This window comes from Chiloscyllium plagiosum, unplaced genomic scaffold, assembly GCF_037043375.1.
Source record: "Chiloscyllium plagiosum isolate Xiang-an unplaced genomic scaffold, Cpla_swu_hap1 HiC_scaffold_12, whole genome shotgun sequence".
In the NCBI taxonomy this organism is placed as follows: Eukaryota; Metazoa; Chordata; class Chondrichthyes; order Orectolobiformes; family Hemiscylliidae; genus Chiloscyllium; species Chiloscyllium plagiosum.
In genome coordinates, this window is record NW_028270150.1 from 31785671 (window position 1) to 31810539 (window position 24869).

Consider the following 24869-nt stretch of genomic DNA (forward strand, 5'->3'; position numbering starts at 1 on the left):
AAATCTGCAATCTAAAACAACATAAATCAGATGGAGGAGCTTTTCTTTGGTTGAATGATCTCGAAGGGCTCTGATTGGGTGTGAATGCTGAAGTCAAATGAACAATCAGTTTTACACTTTGAAATGTTTTAAATTCCTTATTATGTTTAAACATGCTGACTCTTTCTAATCAATCAGCCTAATCCAGTCTCTTCGATTAATCTTTTGGTTACTGGTATGAGTTTGATAATGCTTATTGCATTTTAAACCTGTTATATAAAATGATAAATGTTATTGTTCAGGCTGTGGGTATCCCATGAATACCCTAGTCAACATGGGAGAAGGTTAGTGCACTGACAACAGCTCTGCCCAAGAACGACAGACAGTTTAAGATCAGTTGTGAATTATTCAGCAAAAGCTGCATTCAATTGAAAGGTATAATTGGTTAGTTCATAACATTTAAAGGGTTTAACTCAGTTGGCTGGATGGTTGCTTTGTTGCAGAGTGACACTAACAGCATGAGTTCAATTCCTGCACTGGCTGAAGTTACTATGAAGGACTCTCCTTCTCAACATCTCCCTTTGCCTAAGGTGTGGTGACTCTCAGGTCAAACCATCACCAGTTGTCTCTCTCTAATGAGAGAATAGCTCTACAAGACCATAAGACATAGGAGCGGAAGTAAGACCATTCGGCCCATCGAGTCCACTCCGCCATTCAATCATGGCTGATGGGCATTTCAACACTTACCCGCATTCTCCCCATAGCCCTTAATTCCTTGTGACATCAAGAATTTATCAATTTCTGCCTTGAAGACATTTAGCGTCCCAGCCTCCACTGCACTCTGTGGCAATGAATTCCACAGGCCCACCACTCTGGCTGAAGAAATGTCTCCGCATTTCTGTTCTGAATTTACTCCCTCTAATTCTAAGGCTGTGTCCACGGGTCCTAGTCTCCTCGCCTAACGGAAACAATTTCCTAGCGTCCACCCTCTCTAAGCCATGTATTATCTTGTAAGTTTCTATTAGATCTCCCCTTAATCTTCTAAACTCCAATGAATACAATCCCAAGATTCTCAGCCGTTCCTCATATGTTAGACCTACCATTCCAGTCCTCATATGTTAGACCTACCATTCCAGGGATCATCCGTGTGAATCTCCGTTGGACACGCTCCAGTGCCAGTATGTCCTTCCTGAGGTGTGGGGACCAAAACTGGACACAGTACTCCAAATGGGGCCTAACCAGAGCTTTATAAAGTCTCAGTAGCACAACAGTGCTTTTATATTCCAACCCTCTTGAGACAATTGACAACATTGCATTCACTTTCTTAATCACGGACTCAACCTGCATGTTTACCTTTAGAGAATCCTCAACTAGCACTCCCAGATCCCTCTGTGCTTTGGCTTTACGAATTTTCTCACCGTTTAGAAAGTAATCCATGCTTCTATTCTTTTTTCCAAAGTGCAAGACCTCGCATTTGCTTACATTGAATTCCATCAGCCATTTCCTGGACCACTCCTCCAAACTGTCCAGATCCTTCTGCAGCCTCCCCACTTCCTCAGTACTACCTGCCTGTCCACCTAACTTCGTATCATCGGCAAACTTCGCTAGAATGCCCCCAGTCCCTTCATCCAGATCATTAATATATAATGTGAACAGCTGCGGCCCCAATACTGAACCCTGCGGGACACCGCTTGTCACCGAGTCTGGTAAGACTATGGCGACTTTGTTTAACTGTTTAAAGTCTAAGTTCAATGACGCACAACTTCGGAAAAATGTCAGATCCCCTTTAATTACTCCAAGATTTTCCTGCACTTTTGTCTGAATATTTACCTCTGATTAAACAAAGCTTTCTCAGTGAAAAATCTAGTTGCTCTCAGCGATGGGTGCTCTGGCTAAGCCAAAGCTTCTCAGAAAAAACAAATCAGCACCCACTCCAGAGTCATGGACACCCGACAATTTGTGGCCCCAGGAGGTCCTCAATAAATTGGAAACTAGTCAATCAATACTGCAAGAAGATGGCGTTCACAAAGATTACTTCAGTGAAAGAGGCTCTGCTTGAATCTTGCTTCTTTGCTTTCTATTCAAGCTTTGTTTAAACCATTGGTAATGTTCGTCAGTCTGTTTCGACTAATTCCTTCTGAATGGCCACAGTCCATTTGAGTACCTTGCCTATGAGTATATGATTTGGAAATGCTGGTGTTGGACTGGGGCGTACACAGTTAAAAATCACACTACACCAGGTTATGGTCCAACAGGTTTATTTGAAAGCACTAGGTTTTGGAGCACTGCTCCTTCATCTAATGAACTTTTAAATAAATCTGTTGGAGTATAACCTGATGTTGCGTGATTTTTAACTTTGAGTACATGGTCAGCTAGTTTGTTTCTCAAAAGGCAAATCATATTGTGCAGGGTGTGCCATCTAGTGGCCATGTCGCTAAACTGTTGAAACCACATATTAATTTGTTATTTTGGCACACACTAATAAGATATTATACAATAACAATATAACATACATCATAATATATTATTAGATATTATAACAATAAAGAAATATCTGTACCCAAGGTCAGGAGGTGATAGCACTGAGGTGGTGAAGACAGAGGTTTGTGAGTGCACTGTTTGCAAAACAGACTGAAGAAGGTGATACTTTTTTGATGGCCACCAGCTGCAGAATACAAGAGGTGCAAGTGAAGTCCGAACTGGAAATGTTAAACACAATGGGCATCATTCACCTTTTCATGATTGGTGCTTTTTAAATCATTAAAAATCAGCCAACCAATGGAACTTTGTGCCATGTCTGTGACTGCATCATCCCCGATCCTCCCTCCTCAGTGAGAAGGTAGCCTGTAAGCAGTCTTATAGAGTCCTACACCCCATACGGTGAGCCCCACAGCCTGCTGCTGGGTTAAAATCAGTCGTGGTGGGATGAAGCTACTGAATGGCTTCTTCAGGATCTCAACTGATAACAGAGGAAGAAGGCCATCCATAGGTCTTCCCAACATGGAAGTAATCAAGGTGGAGGTGAAATGATGGCAGGATCCCTGCAGCCAATAAGGGTTTACTATTAAATACCCTCCTTTGCCTATCAATCTCACCAGAATGGAGGAGGGCAGAATTGTTTAGCCATTGTCTTTTGTCACTAAAATTAAGATATTCGCAATGTTTTGCAACATTTGACAGGTATACTTACAATTACTGCATATTAATTCAATTTATGTATTGTGAAAGTGTTGAGAAAATGGTAAAAACCATCATTCATTGAGACTTAGCAAATGTTAATCTAAGAATAAAATCAAAATATTTCAACTGAATAAAGCTCACACATAGCTTTACGTCTTGTTGATAACACTAAAGATGACTTCATTCAAGCTTTGGTCTTAAGTCACATTTTTACAAGGAAAAGATTGGATTTCAAATATTCCTTCATTGCAGGTAGGCTCAATAAGTTACGTTGAAAGCAGTATCTTTTTCAAAAAATATAACACACTTTTACATACCTGACGTAGTTAATGCACTGAAGAGGGGCAACAAAAAACAAGGATCATAGAGATTGTGGGAATCCTTAATGCTGCACTCTTTGAACGCTAACTCCTTTCCGTCCTGAAACAAATAAAATGTTTGCAATATGAATCTGGATCTGACTATGCCATGATATATAGCTGGTATAAAATAAGACACGCTAATTTTCTGTATTTTGCATCAGCCAACATTAATATCCTCAGGTATAGATTGGGTTGGGATATCTGGTCGGCATGGACGGGTTGGACCGAAGGGTCTGTTTCCATTCTGTACATCTTTATGACTCTATGAAAAAACCCCACAAATAACGGATAGTAATACAACTAAATGCACCTGTGACAGAATATAGCGACGCTGAGGGAAGTTAACAATTGTCTGGAACATTTTCTCTTTGTCCAGGAGTGACAGGATTTCCTCCATGCCTGGTTGTTGCCACAAGGATGGCCCCAGGCTCTTGCGAGTCTTGTGGTGCTCAACAGCAGCTGGACCCCAAAGCAGCAGCCTGAGAAACATATGTTTAACACAATTTACCTGAATTACAAATGTGCAATTACGTTCAAAAGACAGCACCACAATACTCAGTGGAGATTGCAATATTGATACATGTGTTTGGTTTCCTCAAGTGTACAAGTAAAATATTGCAGTGTGAAAAATGTGTCAGTGAAGCAGAACGTTATTTGGCAAATAAAAATATCTCATTATGTTCTGTTTGAATCTCTCCATAAGGGAAAGTAGGCAATATTATTGTACCAAAGGAATTTGGATCTCCAGTTTTATACAAGTACTTTTAACAATTTTTACTGGCAGTTTTTGTTTAATTGCAAAAGTATTATGTGTTACTGGAAAATAAAGAGATCAGCAATATCTTCTACTTATCAGGATTGAGGGGAGATGTAGACATCACAGCATTGTTAGTGAACTATAAATCCATAGGCCCAGGGTAAACCTGATTCCAATCCTGCCATGTCAATTGAGTGTTCAGTTCTGGGGCATTTAGGGATGGACAGTATTGCCTAGATCCTATGGAAGAATAAGGTTAAAATGGCTAATATTTTATGGTTTACAATTAATTTTCACTCAAGTACAGGTTTATGAATGATAGAGTCAGTTTCCAGGTGTTTATTACTGATTAAAGGTGATTGCATATTTCATGAAGTCACTTGGCATTAGTGCATGATGGAGCTGATGCTTGTGGGATCTAACTGTGCAAAGATTAGCTGCTACAATATAAAAAGCACTTCTCTGGCTGTAAAACACTTTGGGCATAATTCACATCATGAAAGGTGCTATGCAAATACAATTCCTTTCTCTTTAATGGTCTTTGGTAATGAGATGCTTTGAAATAGAAGCCTACAGTTTTCACATTCTGCTGCTTACAGCTTAATCAGGACATTTTCATACATTATTGTAATGAATGTAACTTGAACCACCAGGGAGGATTACTCACCTGTACTCTGCAAGACTGATGTTGTTTTTCTCGTAAGACAGCAGGATCATCAGCAGCTTCTGATCTTTGCAAAGGAAAGGGGCAGATAACCAAATTGGAATAATCATGTCTGCATTTCAGTTGTATGAAATTTAAATTCTTAACCAAGCAATTTACCTGTGTTACTCAGCGTTGCTCCATAAGCCCCCAGTAAAACACCAAAATGATTGCTGTTGCACACAGTTGGACATCGTCTGACCAAAATCAGTAACACATCAACCAGAGCCTCTATAAGGAAAAACAAATCAAAATCTCAAATAAGCAGTCTTTAAAAAGTGTGATTTCACCTTTTGTGCAATGCCTCAATCAGGCTCCACTTGTCAACCAATCAATCTTCTCCTCTTATTCAGTGTAAGTGCTGCTTACTCTATACTTTGCTTTTCTGAGAATTGATCTGATGAGCACAAGACAAGAAGTGCTATTTCTCAGCAATACTCAAGATTCATGCTATCAAATGAGAAATGTAATGCTGTTATCTGTGCTAAGCAGGTCAGAATCAAATCCATTGTCCTTTGTGATGCATATTATAAAAGCTTAATTCCCTTATTTAAGAAAGTACGTCCATTCCTTCTTTAACTATAGGTAAAGTTGGTGGGTAAAGTTTTAGAAATAATAATCAGTGAAAATTAATCAACAGACATTTTGAGAGGAAAACCATCCCAAGTTTGTAAATGTAGATTGTGCATGACTAATCTAATTGAGTGTTTTTTTAAAGTAAGCAATAGGGAAGTTTGATGAAGGGAATGCAATGAATGTTGTTTATTCGGATCCCAGAAATCATTTCACAAAGTATCAGATGAATCGTTCAAAAAATACAGCATGCTTAATGAATAGGGACACGGAATACAAGAGCAAGGAGGTTGTGTTGAACTTGTATCGGACACTAATTTGGCTTCAGCTAAAGTATTGGGTCTGGGACTGGCCACCTCACTTTAGGAAGGATGAAGGGATCAGAGAGGGTACAGAGAAGATTCATGGGAATGTTTATCTTGCAGAAATGAAGGTTGAGAGAAGATTTGAAAGAGGCATTCAAAAGAATGAGGGATCTGGACAGAGCCGACAGGGAAAAACACTCGCACATTTTATAGTAACTGGCAAAAGAAGGAAAATCAATGTGAGAAATTCTTTTTTGCGCAGCGCATGGTGAACATGTGGATGCCTTCCTGAGAGTGTACTGGAAGCAGATCATGTAAGGCAGTCAAAAGGTAAATCAGACTGTCATTTGTGGGTGGCACGGTGGCACAGTGGTTAGCACTGCTGCCTCACACTGCCAGAGACCCGGGTTCAATTCCCGCCTCAGGCGACTCTCTGTGTGGAGTTTGCACATTCTCCCCGTGTCTGCGTGGGTTTCCTCCGTGTGCTTCGGTTTCCTCCCACAATCCTAAAAAAATGTGCAGGTCAGGTGAATTGGCCGTGCTAAATTGCCCGTAGCGTTAGGTGAAGGGGTAAATGTAGGAGAACGGGTCTGGGTGGGTTACGCTTCGGCGGGTCGAAGGGCCGAAGGGCCTGTTTCCACGCTGTAAGTAATCTAATCTAATCTAATCTAATGAAAAGGAGCAATGTACAAAGGTGCGCAGCAGAGCAGCACTTAGTAAAATGCTCATATGGCCACCAGGCCTCCCCTCGCACTGTAACAATTGTGACTCTGGAGCGGCGAAAAGCTCATTAACGGAATTGAGGCTCATGGAATAGGAGCATCAGTGTCAGCTCGGATGGAAACAATTGGCTTAAGGATGCAAAACAGCGAGACATTGTACACTGGTTGTTGCTTCCAGCATGCAAGATGATAGACAGTAGTGTTCCTCAAGATTCTACCACAGTGCTAGGACCACTGTTTTTATGGATCTATAAAAAATGACTTAGATAATGGAGTACAGAGTAAAATTTCAAATCTGTCAGTGATACAAAACTTGTAGATGTAGAGACAATGAGGATGTTATCAATCATCTGTAGCAGGACTTGATATGCTGACAGAAAGTGGTAGATGAAATTTGAAGGCTTCCTTCTTTGTCCTAATGACACTACAACTCTAATACGGATAGTTAGGTGATTAATTTATGGCACACAGGACGACATTTGGCCTACTGAGTCCATACCTGATCTTTGCAAACTATTTAATCAGCCTTACTCCTGCTTGGTCCCTGTAGCCCTGAAAATTTATTTTCTTCAAGTGTCCACCTAATTTCCTTTTGAAATCATGGATCACTTTTGTATCCACTCCCCTCGTGGGCAACAACTTCAAGGTCATCACCACTTGTTGTGTACTGTAATACTGTTCTAATTCACATTCCCCTTGCACGACTTGTCCAAAGTCTTAAATCTGCAGGCCCTAGTCCTTGTACCATTAACCAATGAGAAAAGGCTTTCCCTGCTTACTGGAACTAAACTTGTCATCACCTTGTACACCTCTATCAAATCTTCCCTCTTCTCCTCTGTTCCAAGGAGGACAACTCCAGCTTTCTAGCCGAACCTAGTAACCAAACTCCTTGAGCCTAGACAAAGATTGGTAAACAACTTCTGCATTCTCTCAAGGGTCTTGACAATACACATTGGCAAAGTAAGGTTATTAAATAATGGACAATGGGTGGAGAAGTCTGAAAGGGAAGACTGGGTGCTTCCCATGATTGACAATATGTTTTTCATATATGATGGACTGAATACTGTACTCCCATTCTGAACTAATCATGTCACACCATTATATAGAAAATGAACAAAGGGTGTATTGAATAGAAAACTGTACAACTTAACATCAAAGTTCAGAAGATTTGGTCATTCGAACTTTGAACACTTCACAGGAATCTCTTTCAGTTTTTAATGGGATAAAGAGTGTACATTTCTCTTTACAATTACCACACATTAATGAAAAAGCCAAATAAATGGCTTTGAAGTTGCAATTTTTAAGGATATGATTTTGTTACCAAATGGTTGATAGCAAGAGATTAAACAGGAACTTTTCCATTTTTCAATGAATGAGAAATCCGACCTTGCACGACTTCTTAAAATTATACAAAGTCTTCTCCAATTTTTAATAACCTTTTTCTGACTTTTCTGTTCCAGTGGAGCTGCTTTCTCAGCTATGGAGTCTTGTCATTCAGTTTGATGTTATGTGATAAATTAGGATAGCAGGTCAGGTTTAAAATGGCTTAGCTGGAACTAATCACTGACTAAGCAGCAGTCAAAGTACAGAATTTCATGTGTATTATTTTGCTTCCAGAATAGAACTTTGCTATTTGCCGAACAGAGCATGAGATTATCAGGAAGAATGTATTTGATATTTCAGTTCTTTACAATAAAACTGAAAAGAAGCCATTAAACAACCAAGTGGTGGAAATTTGCTCCTGCAAACAGCCTGCACTATAGACAGCAAATTATTTAATATCATTTTCTGCAATTATTATAAAAAATCATCACACAATGCAATAATTCTAACATTATACACCCCCTTCCAAATATATAGATAAATCTTTTCTTTATTCGTTCATGGGCCATGGGCATTGCTAGCTAGCCAGCATTTAATGCCCAGCCCTAGTTGCCCAAAAGGCATTTAAACGTCAGCCACCCTGTTGAAGGCTAAACCAGACAAGGACAACACAATTCAAGCCCTCAGTGAACTAGATGGGTTTTTACACATGGTCACCATTTAAGTTAGCTCTTTTTAATTCCAGACTTTTATTGGATTCAAACTTGCTATGGTGGTATTCAAACCCATGTTGCCAGAACACTAGCCTTGTATTTTGGACAGGCCAGCCCAGTGACATTACCACTACGCCATCACCTCTTCACAAGCATATACTTCAGGTGGCATCTCTAGATACCAAGTCCCTACTCCCGGATATACTTTATCTGGCCTTACCTCTTGCTTTTCCACATTCATCCTCTCTGGCCCTCAGCATGGTTGGCAGAAACAGAGAGTGATTTGTTACCATCTTGTGAATCATGGGCAGCGGGATCAAACTTTGAGCCAGGTCTTCATTCTCATACAATATTTGTATCAATTTATAAAGGGCTTCCAAAAACGCCCAATCTCTATAGCGGTACCTGCCATTATAAGAGAGGGATCATTCAACGGAATAATATAATTAAAAACATTTGCATGGATACTGACTTGCGCAGTAAAGTTTTCTATATAATTCTGTGGTTGCTTCTCTTGTGAACCTTCCACTTTTAAGCTCCCAAAATAACATGCCAACATTGTCTGCATTCATTTGTCTCCTTGCATCTTTAATGTGTTAAAATGAAAACTCACCACATCAACTCATGTTCCAACTCATGCTTTTACAGAATTCCAATCTTCATTACCAAGTTTCTTCAGCCTTTTCCTCCTTCCTATAACATACAGGTCTTATAAAACTAACTTGGTCTTGCCGGGTGGGGGGAAGTGAGGACTGCAGATGCTGGAGATCAGAGTTAAAAAGTGTGGTGCTGGAAAAGCACAGCAGGTCAAGCAGCATCCGTGGATCAGGATGGTCGACGTTTCGTGCATAAGCTCTTTTTCAGAATGAAGAACTTATGCTCAAAATGTTGACTCTCCTGCTCCTCTGATGCTGCCTGACTGGCTGTGCTTTTCCGGCAGCACACTTTTTGACACAGGTCTTGCAGCCCTCTGAACCATTAAATAAAAGTTTCCATTTAAAATGCAGTAAGCTGGAAAGAAATTTGTCCAAACCTGTAGGCAGTACACATAACATCAATATCCTGATTCCTTCAGGTTCTTTCCTGCATTTAAAATTTTCACCCAATACCTTCTTGTTCAACCTTCTCTGTATTTATTACCCTTCCTCTCCTTTCTTTCACTTTCACTACTTCTTTGCCAAATTTAAATCTTCATTTGAAGTCACTACCCTGCCAATTTCATTGTTTGCTTTCTTTCTCAACTTTTGCTTCCAGATCCATTGGCTACTGTGTGACTGTGCCATCACACATAAGTCTCAATGTATTAAGACCTAAGGTATTAAGTCCTTTTCCTAGTTGTTGGCTGGAAACAAGGAGAGACTTGCTGGCAGCAGGTTATAGCGATAAACCCTTGGGTATAGATACAATTCACTGGGAAGTTGAAGAGGCCTATGATTTGGAGGGCATGGGGACAAAAGGTCACCTTTATATAGGAGAGAGCGCAGAAAAGATTGACAAGGATATTTCCAGGACTGGAAGGTTTGAGTTATAGGGAAAGGCTGAATAGGTGGAGCGACTGAGGCTGAGGGAGTCCAAAACTGGAGGGCATAGGTTTAAGATGAAAGGGGGAAGATTTAAAAAGGACCTGAGGGCCAACTTTTTCATGCAGAGGATGGTGTGTGTATGGAATGGGTTGCCAGAGGAAATGGTGGAGACAGGTACAATTACAACATTTAAAAGACATTTAAATAGGTACATGAATGGGAAGGGTTTAGAGGGATATGGACTAAATGTTGGAAAATGGGACTGGGTCAGATTAGGTTGGCGTGATTGAGTTGGACCGAAGGGTCTGTTTCCATGCTGTATAACCCTATGATTCTAAGACAATCTAGGGAGATAAAAGCTCCTTCAAGTGGCCAGGAAAAGAAAAAGAAAGGCTAAATAATTTTAAAATTAACATCAGTATTCTGCATCCTCTTCTCATTCTCCTTGCACTGAAATGTGAGAGACAGCCAGCCCACAAGATGTGCGGAAACCACCACTTACCATGTAAGGGTGGCATCTCCCTCTTCCATTTCAGTACTGAGTTCCCAGCATCCAGCAAATTGTTGCAGCAGTAGCCAATTTTAAATCAGGTCATTGGATGCAGCAGTTAATATCAAGTCCATAATCTCAATCGCTGAGAAAACATTAGTCAACCACTTCCATGTCTATATTCACTTCGATATCTTTCTGACTGCAACTCCTCTATCATCCCTTTAGTGTCCTTTCTTCTCCTTGACCTTTTCTATCTTTGATCTTCTACTATAGCTACATTGCCGTCTCTTGTTAAATCTTTTCCTAAGTTTCTCATTTCCATATTCAACTCCTTTTGACTTTACAGACCAGACAGTCCCTACCATACTACATATCAACTGCTCTCTGAAATCAGGGAGGAGGATGAAGACAGCAAGAAGCATTAATGATAGGAATGCTAATAATCCTTCCCACTTTAAGTTTGATAGCACCATTCCTTCAACTGACCAAGTGGGCAAGCCATTTTTGTCAGCCATTTACTGATACAGTGCTTATAATTAGGTATTGTCAGACAGGCCAAGCATTGAATATCCAATTACAGTTTTTACACATACACACAAATATGTATCGAAAACATAAATATACACATGTTCACTTCGCATTCTTTCAAAAGACAGTTAGATACTGGGAGCTAACAACATGCTATATCACAAGTATACTGTTTAATTGTAAAAAGGATTTCATTTTCAAGACATTCTTCTGTGTAGATATCATGAAAAAAAATTTGTACTTTAACTTACTTTAGTCCTTTCTTTAAAAAGTTGTTCCATTCATCTGAGTCAACCTCGCCGATTGAAACCTGCAAACACAACAGAATTTCAGTAAGGCGTTTGATAAGGTTCCCCACGGTAGGCTATTGAACAAAATATGGAGGCATGGGATTGAGGGTAATTTAGCATTCTGGATCAGAAATTGGCGAGCTGAAAGAGGAGAGAGGATGGTGGTTGATGGGAATATTCATCCTGGAGTTCAGTTACTAATGGTATACTGCAAGGATCTGTTTTGGATCCACTGTTGTTTGTCATTTATATAAATGACCTGGATGAGGTCATAGAAGGATGGGTTAGTACATTTGCGGATGACACTAAGGTCAGTAGAGTTGTGGATAGTGATGAAGGATGTTGTAGGTTACAGGGGACATAGGTAAGCTGCACAGCTGGGCTGAGAGGTGGCAAATGGAGTTTAATGTGGAAAAGTATGAGGTGATTCACTTTGGAAAGAGTAACAGGAATAAAGAGTACTGGGCTAAAGGTAAGATTCTTGGTATTATGGATGAGCAAAGAGATCTCGGTGTCTATGTGCATAGATCCTTGAAAGTTGCCACCCAGGTTGATAGGGTTGTTAAGAAGGCAAACGGTGTGTTAGCTTTTATTGGTAGAGGGATTGAGTTTCAGAACCATGAGGTCGTACTGCAGCTGTACAAAACTCTGGTGCGGCCGCATTTGGTGTACTGTGTACAGTTCTGGTCACTACATTATAGGAAGGTTGTGGAAGCTTTGGAAAGGGTTCAGAGGAGATTTACCAGGATGTTGCCTGTTATGTAGGGAAGTTCTTATGAGGAAAGGCTGAGGGACTTGAAGCTGTTTTCTTTAGAGAAAAGAAGGTTGGGAAGTGACTTAATTGAGACATACAAGATAATCAGAGGGTTAGATAGGGTGGACAGGGAGAGCCTTTTTCCATGGATGGTGATGGCTAGCACGAGGGACATAGCTTTAAATTGATGGGTGATAGATATAGGAGAGATGTCAGAGGTAGTTTCCTTACTCAGAGAGTAGTAGAGGCATGGAACGCACTGCCTACAACAGTACTAGACTCGCCAACTTTAAGGGCATTTAAATGGTCATTGGAAAAAGTTATGGATGAAAATTGAATAGTGTATGTTAGATAGCTTCAGATTGGTTTCACAGGTCGGTGCAGCACCGAGGGCCAAAAGACCTGCATTGTGTTGTAATGTTCGATGTTCTATAATACAATGGAAACAACTTTGCTTCTCGCAGTGGACCATGATTGAATTCAAATGAAGCTATAATTGTGACACTTACTACCAACTCCTGTAACCTGCCCAGCATTGCTGTTTCAGTCTCCTGCATGCTTTCCTCCTGATCCTTGCTGTTGCTATAGGTGGCAGCTAGCCATTGGAGACAGGCCTTTAACATGGATTTTCTCCAGGATCGTAGGTCTTCAGGGTTATGTTCCAACACAGTGCAGACTGCATCTGCCAAAATCCATCTGCAATTAAATGACTCAATTTTACAGACTCTGTTATCTTACTAAAAATACAAGTTAGAAATGAAACTTGAAGACTGATTAGATGCTAAAAATGTTGTAGCTTAACATCAAAACCTTCGTAGTTCACAAAAATGCACTGAACACTAATGCTAAATATTGTAAGAGTAACAAACTTGTAAATTTATGAGTCACACAATAGAGTTGGAGAAAAACCATAACATTTATAAATGTAGTCCTGTAACAAAGACATCTTAGCTCCGAGTCAGCAACTGGCTGAATGGGCATTACTTGTATTTCTAAGTTGAATGTTTATGTGCTTGAATTCCATGCCGTGGATTGGTGAACTTATTTATTGCTGGCATTGAAAGAATATTGCACTTGAGGCAGTGTTGTTTTTCAGCTGAAATATTAAACTACGGACCTTTGCAGGGGGCACAGCAGATCCCATGGCACTATACTGAAGATGATGAAGGGAGTTCTTATAGTGTCCCGGTCAATAGTTTTCCCTCAACTGACATCTAAAATAAATTAACTATTATTTTCTTCATCTGAGAAACTTGCCATGTTCAAAAGTTCAGCAGTTTATTGCTCACAACACAACAGAAACTAGGCTTCAGAAGTATTTGATTGGCTTTGAAGTGCTTTGAGGCAATAGCAAGTTGCTACATAAGTGTAGTTTATCATTCTTCCTTTCAAGGTTTCATGAGATGAAAACCATAGCTGCTCAGAACCCACAGTTTGGTTTGAAATCATTTACAGATTGACACAAAATTATATTAAAAATGCTCATTTCTCTCCCACTTCTGCAAAAAAAAGCAGAAAATTCAGTCCTATTGAGAAACATAATCCACTGACAAGAACATTTGAACTCGTGCAGCTAAGTCACTGGATTTCCATGTTCTAAATACCTTATATACTATACCTTATATACAAACCTCTCCCCTTGTTTAATGGGCCTCCTCAACGTCCATTTTCCAACTCAAGATTTTGGACACCCCTTGCACTAACTCCTCCTTCGCTTCAGTGTTGTTTTCTTACATTGGTATGGAACACCTTGACAAACTACTCTCCATTAAAGACACTATGGAAATGACATTCAAAGCAAATGAAGAATCTACCTTGAAGAACTGGCTGTTTTCTCCAACACTGCAGGTAATTGTTCCATTATAGATAACACATCGTTGTGTGATGACAATGATTTCACTAATTTGGAAAGTACTTGCATTTGCAAATCAACTTCATTGGGTGGATCGTCTGATGCAATAGAGCTTACAAGTCTCTTCCACATGGTCTCTTTGATAAACATCAGGACATCTGCAAGGACTGAATTAGGACAAAATGTCATCTTTAGACATTGCAAAAATGTTAATTGAATTACTTGGTCCTACTAGGCATGTCACAAAGATGGCAATTCAATAGGTGATCACAGGCGTTGTCATAGAGGGCTACAGAACAGAAAAACGCCCTTCAGTCTATCAAGTCTGCACAGGTCAAAATCAGCTACCAATCTAGTTCCATTTTCCAACATTTGGTCTGTTTCAAATCTTCATTCTGTTACTTCTGTATAGGAAACCCATCCTCTAACAACTGAGTTACAACAAAAGTTCATCTGGGTACATTTCTATTGAAGTCATTTCTTCTTTTAGCTGAACATTTTAAAACATGTTTATCATTGAAAGTTTACTTTCTCCCTGCCAAGGACAACATTAAAACAGAGATGAGGAGGGTGAGAATCTTTGGAGGTCTGTTCCTCAAGAGGCAGTGGATGCAGATGAATAAGGGTTCAATGATTATTGGGAATATGCAGGAATGAAGAGTTGAGGTGAAAGTCAGATCAGCCACAATCAGCAGGCGTGAAGGGCAAGGAACCTTGCTCGTATGTACGTTTGTAATTACAGTTTTAGATAATCCAATGGATAGTCCACATCAAGATACCTCACTGACAAAAAAACCATGGAAATTGTTGCAGAACTTTCAGAATAATGTATGTCCCATTCACCCCAGTTTACAGCCTTTTGACAGGGGCTAAAGGGCCTTAAAAAGTTTGTATATATTAAGAGAAATGTCAAAAGCCCAGTTGTTGCAGCAACAATTTATTGTCATTAACAAATAAAACATTCCAATTGTGGCATGTTCATGGTAATAAATGATCTATTTTAATGTGTTCCCCCAAAATAAGAAAAGTGGAATTGAAAGGATTAGACAAGTACAAGAAGAATATATATTAAAATGTTAATCACCTTTCTTTGGTCGAGCATAACCACTTTTTCCTTCGCACTGTAGATACGTGTTAAACAGTGAAAGATAAACAGCCATATTGCTTTGCAGATATTTCATTCTCCCTGCAACTAAGCACCAAAGTTCAAACTGTAAAAGATAAGTGCTGCTACATTGAATGAGTATCTCACAAATCGAGAGGGAAGTTTCAGTCATGCGATTCAAGCAATGAACAAAAACATCTGGTTTCACAAGTTGTGAAAAGAGTGGCTCTTTCTTCAGGACTCCAAGAAGGACCTTCTCCAACTCTTCACTGCGTGAAGACTGCAGGAGTGTACCTAAAGCATTGAAATGGTTACACGATAGCACCAGATCACCTCTGCCTGGAGCATCCTGGTTATTTTCTGTGAGAATTTGGACCAATGTTTTCCCATACATAGTTAATTGTATTCTCCCACCACCTCCATTCTCAGGTTTACTCTGGATGGCTAAACATTTTTCTGGGAGTTCCAACATGGATGCCACAAGTTCTTTGAGTTGAGTTGTATCTATATAGCCATGGAATATCTCCAGACCTTCGAAAGGTAAGGACTTCTTGTTGCTCACAGTTGACTTCTCCTCAGTTGTCTTTTTCCTTTCAAGTTCTTTGAATGCAGCTTCAGTGATAGCTTTAAAATAAGTCGCCACTCCATCCATGTGGCCAAGTCGATGCAATGAAGGGGCACTATGTTGGAGTAGGCTCAGGGTTTTAGAAGTAAGGTGGGCCGACAGCATCTTGAAACTGACAGGGTTTAGGCTGTGTGGTATTGCAGTCTTTAATTCCAAAGCCAAGAACCACTGTTCCAGTGTTGGGTGTTTAAAAATGGTCAATAACATGCTTTCCAGGACCTGAAATTAACAGTGGAGCATAAAACATACAACATAAACAGTGAAAATTACAGCAGGGATAAAACTCCTGCAAATACACATCATTAAGTTAGCTCTTGAAAGGAAAAGATAGAAATTATTCCATCTGAAATTTTAAGAATCAATCTTTACAAGTGCAAAACTGGGTTCTGACCACATCCCAGAAATATCAGTCTTTTCCAAAAACTCTTTCAGAAAACTAAACTGGCTTTCTGACTTATAAAATTAGTAATAATGTTAAATATTGAATTCCCCATGGTGTTATCCAGCACTGTAAAATCTAAGGACCTCACCTCCAACCCGATGTCTCTGCAGCATGCCAACAATAGAAAATAAACACTCAATGTTCTCTAGCTTTCATGTAGACACATTTGTGTCACCCGAAAGTAAGGCTCAAGAATCCATTTCGTCCCTTGTCTCACAACAATAAAGTCTTATGTTTTATCATCAAGTTTGTGCAGTTAATCTACCTTCGCCAGGAAAAGAAAACAGAAGCATTGAGCCCAGAATCCCTGAATTGGGTGATGGGAAAATAAATTAAACAAAGTTTCCAGCTGATCAACCAGTAAGTCCTACATGCTTTTGAATGCCAAACATCAGGACCAACTGATATCAACAAGAGAAAGTGAGGACTGCAGATGCTGGAGATCAGAGCTGAAAATGTGTTGCTGGAAAAGTGCAGCAGGTCAGGCAGCATCCAAGGAGCAGGAGAATCGACGTTTTGGGCATGAGCCCTTCTTCAGGAATGAGGAGACTGTGCCAAGCAGGCTAAGATAAAAGGTAGGGAGGAGGGACTTGGGGGAGGTGCGTTGGAAATGCGATAGGTGGAAGGAGGTTAAGGTGAGGGTGATAGGCCGGAGTGGGGTGGGGGGGGGGAAAGAGGTCAGGAAGAAGATTGCAGGTTAGGAAGGTGGTGCTGGTTGGGACTGAGACAAGGTGTGGGGAGGGGAAATGAGGAAACTGGAGAAATCTGAGTTCATCCCTTGTGGTTGGAGGGTTCCTAAGCGGAAGATGAGGCGCTCTTCCTCCAGCCATCGTGTTGCTATGATCTGGCAATGGAGGAGTCCAAGGACCTGCATGTCCTTGGTGGAGTGGGAGGGGGAGTTGAAGTGTTGAGCCACGGGGTGGTTGGGTTGGTTGGTCCGGGTGTCCCAGAGGTGTTCTCTGAAACGTTCTGCAAGTAGGCGGCCTGTCTCCCCAATACAGAGGAGGCCACATCGGGTGCAGCGGATGCAGTAAATGATATGTGTGGAGGTGCAGGTGAATTTGTGGCGGATATGGAAGGATCCCTTGGGGCCTTGGAGGGAAGTAAGGGGGGAGGTGTGGGTGCAAGTTTTGCATTTCTTGCGGTTGCAAGGGAAGGTGCCGGGAGTGGAGGTTGGGTTGGTGGGGGGTGTGGATCTGACAAGGGAGTCACGGAGGGAGTGGTCTTTTCAGAACGCTGATAGGGGAGGGGAGGGGAGGGAAATATATCCCTGGTGGTGGGGTCCGTTTGGAGATGGCGGAAATGACGACGGATGATATGATGTATATGGAGGTTGGTGGGGTGGTAGGTGAGGACCAGTGGGGTTCTGTCCTGGTGGCGATTCCTCCGCCCTTGAGCCCCGCCCCTCCAATCGCCACCAGGACAGAACCCCACTAGTCTTCACCTACCACCCCTCCAACCTCCATATACATCATATCATCCGTCGTCATTTCCGCCACCTCCAAACGGACCCCACCACCAGGGATATATTTCCCTCCCCTCCCCTATCAGCGTTCTGAAAAGACCACTCCCTCCGTGACTCCCTTGTCAGGTCCACACCCCCCACCAACCCAATCTCCACTCCCGGCACCTTCCCCTGCAACCGCAAGAAATGCAAAACTTGCGCCCACACCTCCCCCCTTACTTCCCTCCAAGGCCCCAAGGGATCCTTCCATATCAGCCACAAATTCACCTGCACCTCCACACACATCATTTACTGCATCCGCTGCACCCGATGTGGCCTCCTCTATGTTGGGGAGACAGGCCGTCTACTTGCGGAACGTTTCAGAGGACACCTCTGGGACACCCGGACCAACCAACCTAACCACCCCTTGGCTCAACACTTCAACTCCCCCTCCCACTACACCAAGAACATGCAGGTCCTTGGACTCCTCCATCGCCAGATCATAGCAACACGACGGCTGGAGGAAGAGCGCCTCATCTTCCGCCTAGGAACCCTCCAACCACAAGGGATGAACTCAGATTTCTCCAGTTTCCTCATTTCCAACGCCCCTCCCCCAAGTCCCTCCTTCCTACCTTTTATCTTAGCCTGCCTGGCACACTCTCCTCATGCCCGGAACGTCGATTCTCCTGCTCCTTGGATGCTGCCTGACCTGCTGCGCTTTTCCAGCAACACATTTTCAGCTCTGATATCAACAAGAGTTGAATATTCATTCCGAGTGTGTGAATCACAATGAAACTAGGAATGAGTTGTGATTCCATACGGCACATTCCTGATGGACTTACCAACTACGTTTAGAAGAGTGACTAGTTAAAGGCCAGGGTGCCAAATTGCTGACCTGTGGGCTCCTAAAGCTGGAGAATAAACAGGAGGCTCTGCATCATTCACATATTTGCAGGCCTACCAGCTGAGACAGTGATGTGTCAAAGTAGCAGTGATTGTGGTGGGGAAACAGAAAGAGGAGAGAAAAAGGAAGGGGGAAAAGAAAAACAAAGAGATACAGAGAAAAGAAAGGGAGAGAGAAAAAAGAGAAAGAGTGAACTAAAGGGAGACAGTGTGAGAGAGAAGAGTAGAGATAAGTTTTCCTTATTTTTGGATTAATCATTATTATATTGTTGTGTTCTTTTTGGAGCTGCAGCTGTTGTTACCTGGTGGACATGGGAAGGGGATTGGGTCTCTTATGATTTCATGTCCAATTTCCCCACCTAGTCTACCATCTTGGCCTACATGTGTTCTAGGCCATATAGGCTGCCCAGATGCCAACTGGAAATCCCACTTGGCAAGGGATGAAGGCTTCAATTGAAAATCCACCACTTGACAGGTGTAACCTGAGCCAGCTGCTCTGTAACTGTCTCAGAGTCAGGACTGTGGTGCTGCACCATTGTGATGGGCGACAGCACAAAATTGCAAGCTTATCCACCTGCCCTATTCTTTGAAAATTCTGCCCAAACTGCCAAAGTTCACACGGTGGGTAATGGCCATTCTGGTGACATACTGAAGTACAACCAGCCTTTATCTCTCCAATAAGACATCAACATCTTCAGCAAGGGACTGAATGGGAGACAGTTAACAAGAAAAACAGTACGAACAGAGAAATCTTTTTGACTTCAGGTGTAGAAATGCAGAAAAATTCAGATGTAGACATGCAGAAAAAAGTGCACCAACCTCACAGAGATACTAATTTGTGCCTCTGCAACATATAAACAACTAAAAATGAGCAGTGACCCACAGGCACTGTGACTGAACACCAAATCCTTTCAGTACAAAGAGAACACAGGGGTCTGAGGGGTTACCTGGTCCTTCTTTATGTCTCCATCTACGATGAGATCAAGGTCCATGAAAAGCTCAGGTTCACCTTCTTTTATTAACTTCCTCTCCATGGTATCATCAATTTGTTCACATCTCCATAACATCAATTTCAAAAGGTCCATAAATAGTCCAATCAGCTCTAAGCCAGTGCCCCTTTTCATCTGAAACAATAAAGAAAAATGTAAGAAAGCACCAGAATAAGTCACCTCCATCAAGGAATTACAAATTAGGAAGCAATAATTCTTCACCTCCTACCCAGTCATCAGTGCAATCACCAAATAAAAACTGAAAGAACTGGTGTAAATCAGAAATAAAAACAGAAATTGCTGGAAAAGCTCAACAGGTGTGGCAGCATCTGTGGAGAGAAATCAGAGTTAACACTTCTGGTCTGGTGACCCTTCCTCAAAACGGATGGTAGCTAGGAAAATGTTGCTTTTTATGTTAGCCATGAACAGCCTCCATCAACCGTGATTCACCCTCCCAGAAGGATCGTAATCCATTCCTTTGTCTGTCCAACTGTTCTTCTTTCTCTTTGGGCTCTCTCCTCACCTATCATTTACAACTCGCCCCCTCCCCCACACTATATTCTGCTTATAAACTGGCCCTTTCCTAGCCACCAGCAGTTCTGAGGAAGGGTCACCAGACCCAAAATGTTAACTCTGATTTCTTTTCACAGATGCTGCCAGACCTACTGAGCTTTTCCAGCAATTTCTGGTTTTGTGAATGCAATCACCAAAATTGTTAAGCAGGAAACACTTTCAGGAGTATACTGTTTTAAAATCATAGATTTGAGGTAACTGACATATTCCTGGAGTTTTACAACAATACATTGAAAGCGCATGAGATCAGCTGCACTACTAACAAGGTATACTGATTTTGATGTTTTTAACATGAGAACACCAAAATGAAATGAGCAGAAAACATTAGGAACAACTAAAACTAAAACCCTCCAAGTCCACTAAACACCTTGTCCAAAACTTAGGCAGTTAAGACACATATGGATTGAGTGATGTAATGTGTAAGATACGTTTTACTGTGAGTAAATCCAGCTCAGATTGCTTGCTGTTATTTGTTTCACATACAAATAGACCGAAAATGATGGAGTGGATAACTCTGTCTGTCCTAAAATATTTTGATCCCATGAATGGACATTTCTAATCATACTGAGCAAGAAAGAATTAAATACCTTATTAAACTAAAAGTGCCAAATGTCACAGTATGGGATTTGCCATAGGACTGTGTCTAAAAGGGTCTAAAAAAGACTCCTTCTCTTATAACGGCAGGTACTGCTTTAGAGATTGGGCATTTATGGAAGCCCTTTATAAATTGATACAAATATTGTATGAGAATGAAGACCTGGGTCAAAATTTGAACCTGCTGCCCATGATTCACAAGATGGTAACAAATCACTCTCTGTTTCTGCCAACCATGCTGAGGGCCAGAGAGGATCCTGCCGATTGTGGTAAAACAAGAGGTAAGGCCCACGGGTTCTTGGTTTTCTGTCAAGAGATGTCACCTGAAGTATGTGCTTGTGAAGAGCTGATGGTGTCGTGGTAATGTCACTGGCCTGGCCTGTCCAAAATACAAGGCTAGTGTTCTGGCAACATGGGTTTGAATACCACCATAGCAGGTTTGAATCCAATAAAAGTCTGGAACTAAAAAGAGCTAACTTAAATGGTGACGACGTGTCTAAAGTTGGAAATTCCCATCTAGTTCACCTTGTGTGTCCTTACCTGTTCAAGCCTGCATGTGACACCAGAGTTGTGGCTGACTTTTAAATGCTTTTTGGTCAATTAGAGCTGGGCATTAAATGTTGGCCCGGCCAGCAATGCCCATGGTTCATGAACGAATAAAGAAAAAAAATTCACGAAACATGGAATTCAGGTCAACATTTCTCAAACATGATCCTCAATATAACAGATTAAAAAGAGTGCATTGCTGTTACCTCAAGGCCAATGTATATACTACACAAGATCTGTTTTATTTGGAGAAAGGGAGGACTGCAGATCAGAATCAAAATGTTGACTCTCCTGCTCCTCGGACCCTGCCTTGCCTGACCTGCTGTGCTTTTCCAGCACCACACTTTTCGAATCTGTTTTATTTGGATCCAACCCAAACACTGCCCAGGTATTCTGATAGGAGGGCATGTTACAGTTGTGCATAAGGATCGTCCAGAAACCCCGTCGTAGCAGATACCTTGTGAATTACCTGTGAAACTCAAGATTCTGGTTGACAATTCATCTGGGTCCTCTAAAAGAGTCCTGACTCAGTTTAGGTTAATAATTACCCAGAAAAGAATCTGAGGATTAAAATCCCAGGTAATTATTAATCTGAACAGCAAATCACAATTTCCCTCCAACCCCGGTGAACCCAGATTCTCTAATCCAACTACACTTTCCTGACCCCCAACCCAATCCCACTCTGCTTCTGACCCAACTAAATCCAACTGGTCTGACAACTGACACCCCATCCCCATCCAAACCTAGACTTTATAACCACTCTCTACTATAGAACCTGACACAGAAGACCTTAGTCTGACCCAACATTCTTTCCTACAAGTGAACCAGACAATCCGCTGACATGAACGGCACTCCCCAACCCCTGGTCTGCACCCCACCCCAGATCAGATTCCACATAGACCCAGCAATACCCCCACCACACCTGTCAAGCTGAACGCACAACCCCAACTACTCTTGCCAGAACTAACACACCTTTGACCTATTCATTCAGTTAACTGACACCCTACCCAACTGGTGTTTCACCCATCTGACACACTGACACCCTTAACCAACTGGTCCCTAACTTCACAATTATCTTCTATGCTTACCCTGCCAAAGTGGACAAAAGTGAGGACTGCAGATGCTGGAAACCAGAGTTTAGATCAGAGTGGAGCTGGAACAGCACAGCAGGTCAGGCAACATCCGAGGAGCAGGAAAATCAATGTTTCGGGCAAGAACTCTTCATCAGGAAGTATGAATTCTTCTTAGAATATAGTACCGAGTGGGTCCTTTGCAGTTCTGAGAGAGTGTGGCCCTCAGCTGAGGCAGGGCTGACTGTAGAGAGGTTAGGTTCCGGCGCATGGCTGCGAGTGCGGAGCGAAGGATCCGGAAGGAGAACTGTTTCTGGTGGTTTGATGAAGGTCTGATGAAGGGCGCTTGCCCGAAACATAGATTTTCCTGCTCCTCGGATGCTGGCTGACCTGCTGTGCTTTTCCAACACCACTCTGATCTATACCCTGTCAAAGTGACTGGCTGCACTTGGTACTCATTTAAATCACACAGCACGGCACACTGACTGCTGCACATGCCTCAGTGATCAGCACTGCTGCTACATGTCGACAGGGACCTGGGTTTAACTCCAGCCTTGGAGTTGCATGTTCTCTCCACATGTGTGGGTTTGTGCCAGATGCTCTGGTTTCCTCCCACAGTCCAAAGATATGCAGGTTAGGTAGTCTGGCAGTGCTACATTGTCCGTAGTGTCCAAGCATGTGTTGGATAGGTGGATTAGCTATGGTTAATGTGGGGTTACAGGATTAGGGTTGGGGTCTGGGTGGGATGCTCTTTGGAGATCTGGTGCAGACTCAATGGGCCCACTGGCCTCTTTCTTCACTGTAGGGATTCTGTCCATTCAAGTGGCATTGTTCTTCTTTGTTGTCAAATTTCTGGACAGGTCTGTGGGTGGGGCTGTTGAGGAATCTCTGGGCAGTAGGCACATAAAAGTAGATTAAAAAATTACATTTTCATGCTTCAGGGTCAATTCATCTTCACAACTAAAGAAGTACAATAAATACTCCATCAACAAATTGATGGCTAAGGCGAATAAATGAGGTGCAGTTTGGGAGTTAAATTTCAGATATTTCTCTGAAGCAAATAGGCCTTCTTATTGAATTAAAGCAAAATACAGTAATTGCTAGAAATCTGCAATAAAAATAGAAAATGCTGGAGAAACTCAGCAGCTCTGGTAACATGTATGGGGGGATAGACAGAGTTAGCATTTTGAGCTCAAAATCACATTTCTTCCAAACAGGATACACTGTCTCATTGCAACCTTTCAACATAAACCAGCACTTCATTCAAACCTTACTCTGATAGCAGAGTCTTAAAATCTAGAATCACATTATTTGCTTCAGAATAAGCAGAACAAACAGGAATTTCACTTTCCAAAGCAAAGTGGAGGCGAGGAGTAATATAAAAAAGGAAAATACCATGGATGTTGGAAATCTGAAAATAAACTAGAAAATACTGGAATTACTTAGCAATGAATATTTTATGTTTTGGTTTTAAGCTGTGTATTATACTAGAGAGAGATTATTTCAACATTAAAGGAACAGATATTTGTTCATAAAACTATATATTTTTTTCTGTTGTCCTGGTAACAAGCATCATACTCACTTTACTAAAGTTCTCCACAGTGGTTCGAATGTATAGAATCACCTGCTTCACAGCCAGAACTAGCTCATGTAGGCACAATTTTGTAACGGCTTGCTTCAAATCTTCTTTAACCTCATCACTTAGAAGGGTGCTAGTTCCCATTCCATACGCACCCATGAGAAGGCTGCAGAATGTAGTATCTTCCAATAGTGCAGGATTCATTGTATCTGAACCAAACTGTTCAAACTGTGGATAAATTTCAGAAAAATAGATTTTCGTCAATTAATCCGTAAGATCAGTTAACATGACATCTAATATCCCTCCTGAATATGAAATTACACCTGCAGATAAATCTGTGCAACTGTACAAATTTTGTAATCACAGTTTGCACTTGTCTAATCCAGCACCCTATGATCCTGTATCCACCGTACTTCCAGTTTTCTGTGCATCTGGTTCTCTGAAGAAGAAGCATTTTACATGTAGCAAGGTAGACTTCCAGAAAATCTACTGATGCCAAGGCAGTTTCAAGTTACCATCAGAAGTTTGCATAAGGGAAAAGTTTTGTTTGAGTCAGCATCTTCAGGATAAAAGACAGGGGGTGGGGGGTGGAATTGTTTACAAACTCCCACTCTGACCAGGCAGAGACCTGGTACTGACGTACAAGGTGTATTAACCTGTTCAACGATGTCTGCAACACTCATTCTGCAGCATTGAGATATCAAAATAATCAAGAAAATTATTTCCTATATATCTAGGTCTTTAAATACAAATGGAAAATGTTGTTCTTGTACATCTTGTGCACGGAACTGGTTTTATTTATATACTTAAAAATTTAAAAACAATATGTCCACTTCTTCGAAGCAGTTTGCAATTGGTTATAGAACATCCTGTTTGAATTCTCCAGAATGCAATGCAGTTTATTCCATTATCTCAGTAAGTTCCAAAGTTCATCCCAGCTAA

At 41.4% G+C, this 24869-nt stretch overlaps 1 protein-coding gene across 2 annotated transcripts in view; it reads right to left on the reverse strand.

The window, feature by feature from the left end:
• urb1 (URB1 ribosome biogenesis homolog) overlaps positions 1-24869 on the reverse strand; it is a 127334-nt gene that overhangs the window by 48254 nt on the left and 54211 nt on the right. For both annotated transcript variants that reach the window (XM_043701201.2, XM_043701199.2), the window contains exons 20-30: positions 23931-24155; positions 19524-19700; positions 15142-16006; positions 14020-14224; positions 12715-12901; positions 11413-11471; positions 8838-9022; positions 5102-5212; positions 4946-5009; positions 3832-4000; positions 3477-3579 (exon numbers count right to left, since the gene is read on the reverse strand). In XM_043701201.2, coding sequence (XP_043557136.2) covers positions 3477-3579; positions 3832-4000; positions 4946-5009; positions 5102-5212; positions 8838-9022; positions 11413-11471; positions 12715-12901; positions 14020-14224; positions 15142-16006; positions 19524-19700; positions 23931-24155 — 2350 coding nt within the window. The remainder of the gene's footprint in view (positions 1-3476; positions 3580-3831; positions 4001-4945; positions 5010-5101; positions 5213-8837; positions 9023-11412; positions 11472-12714; positions 12902-14019; positions 14225-15141; positions 16007-19523; positions 19701-23930; positions 24156-24869) is intronic.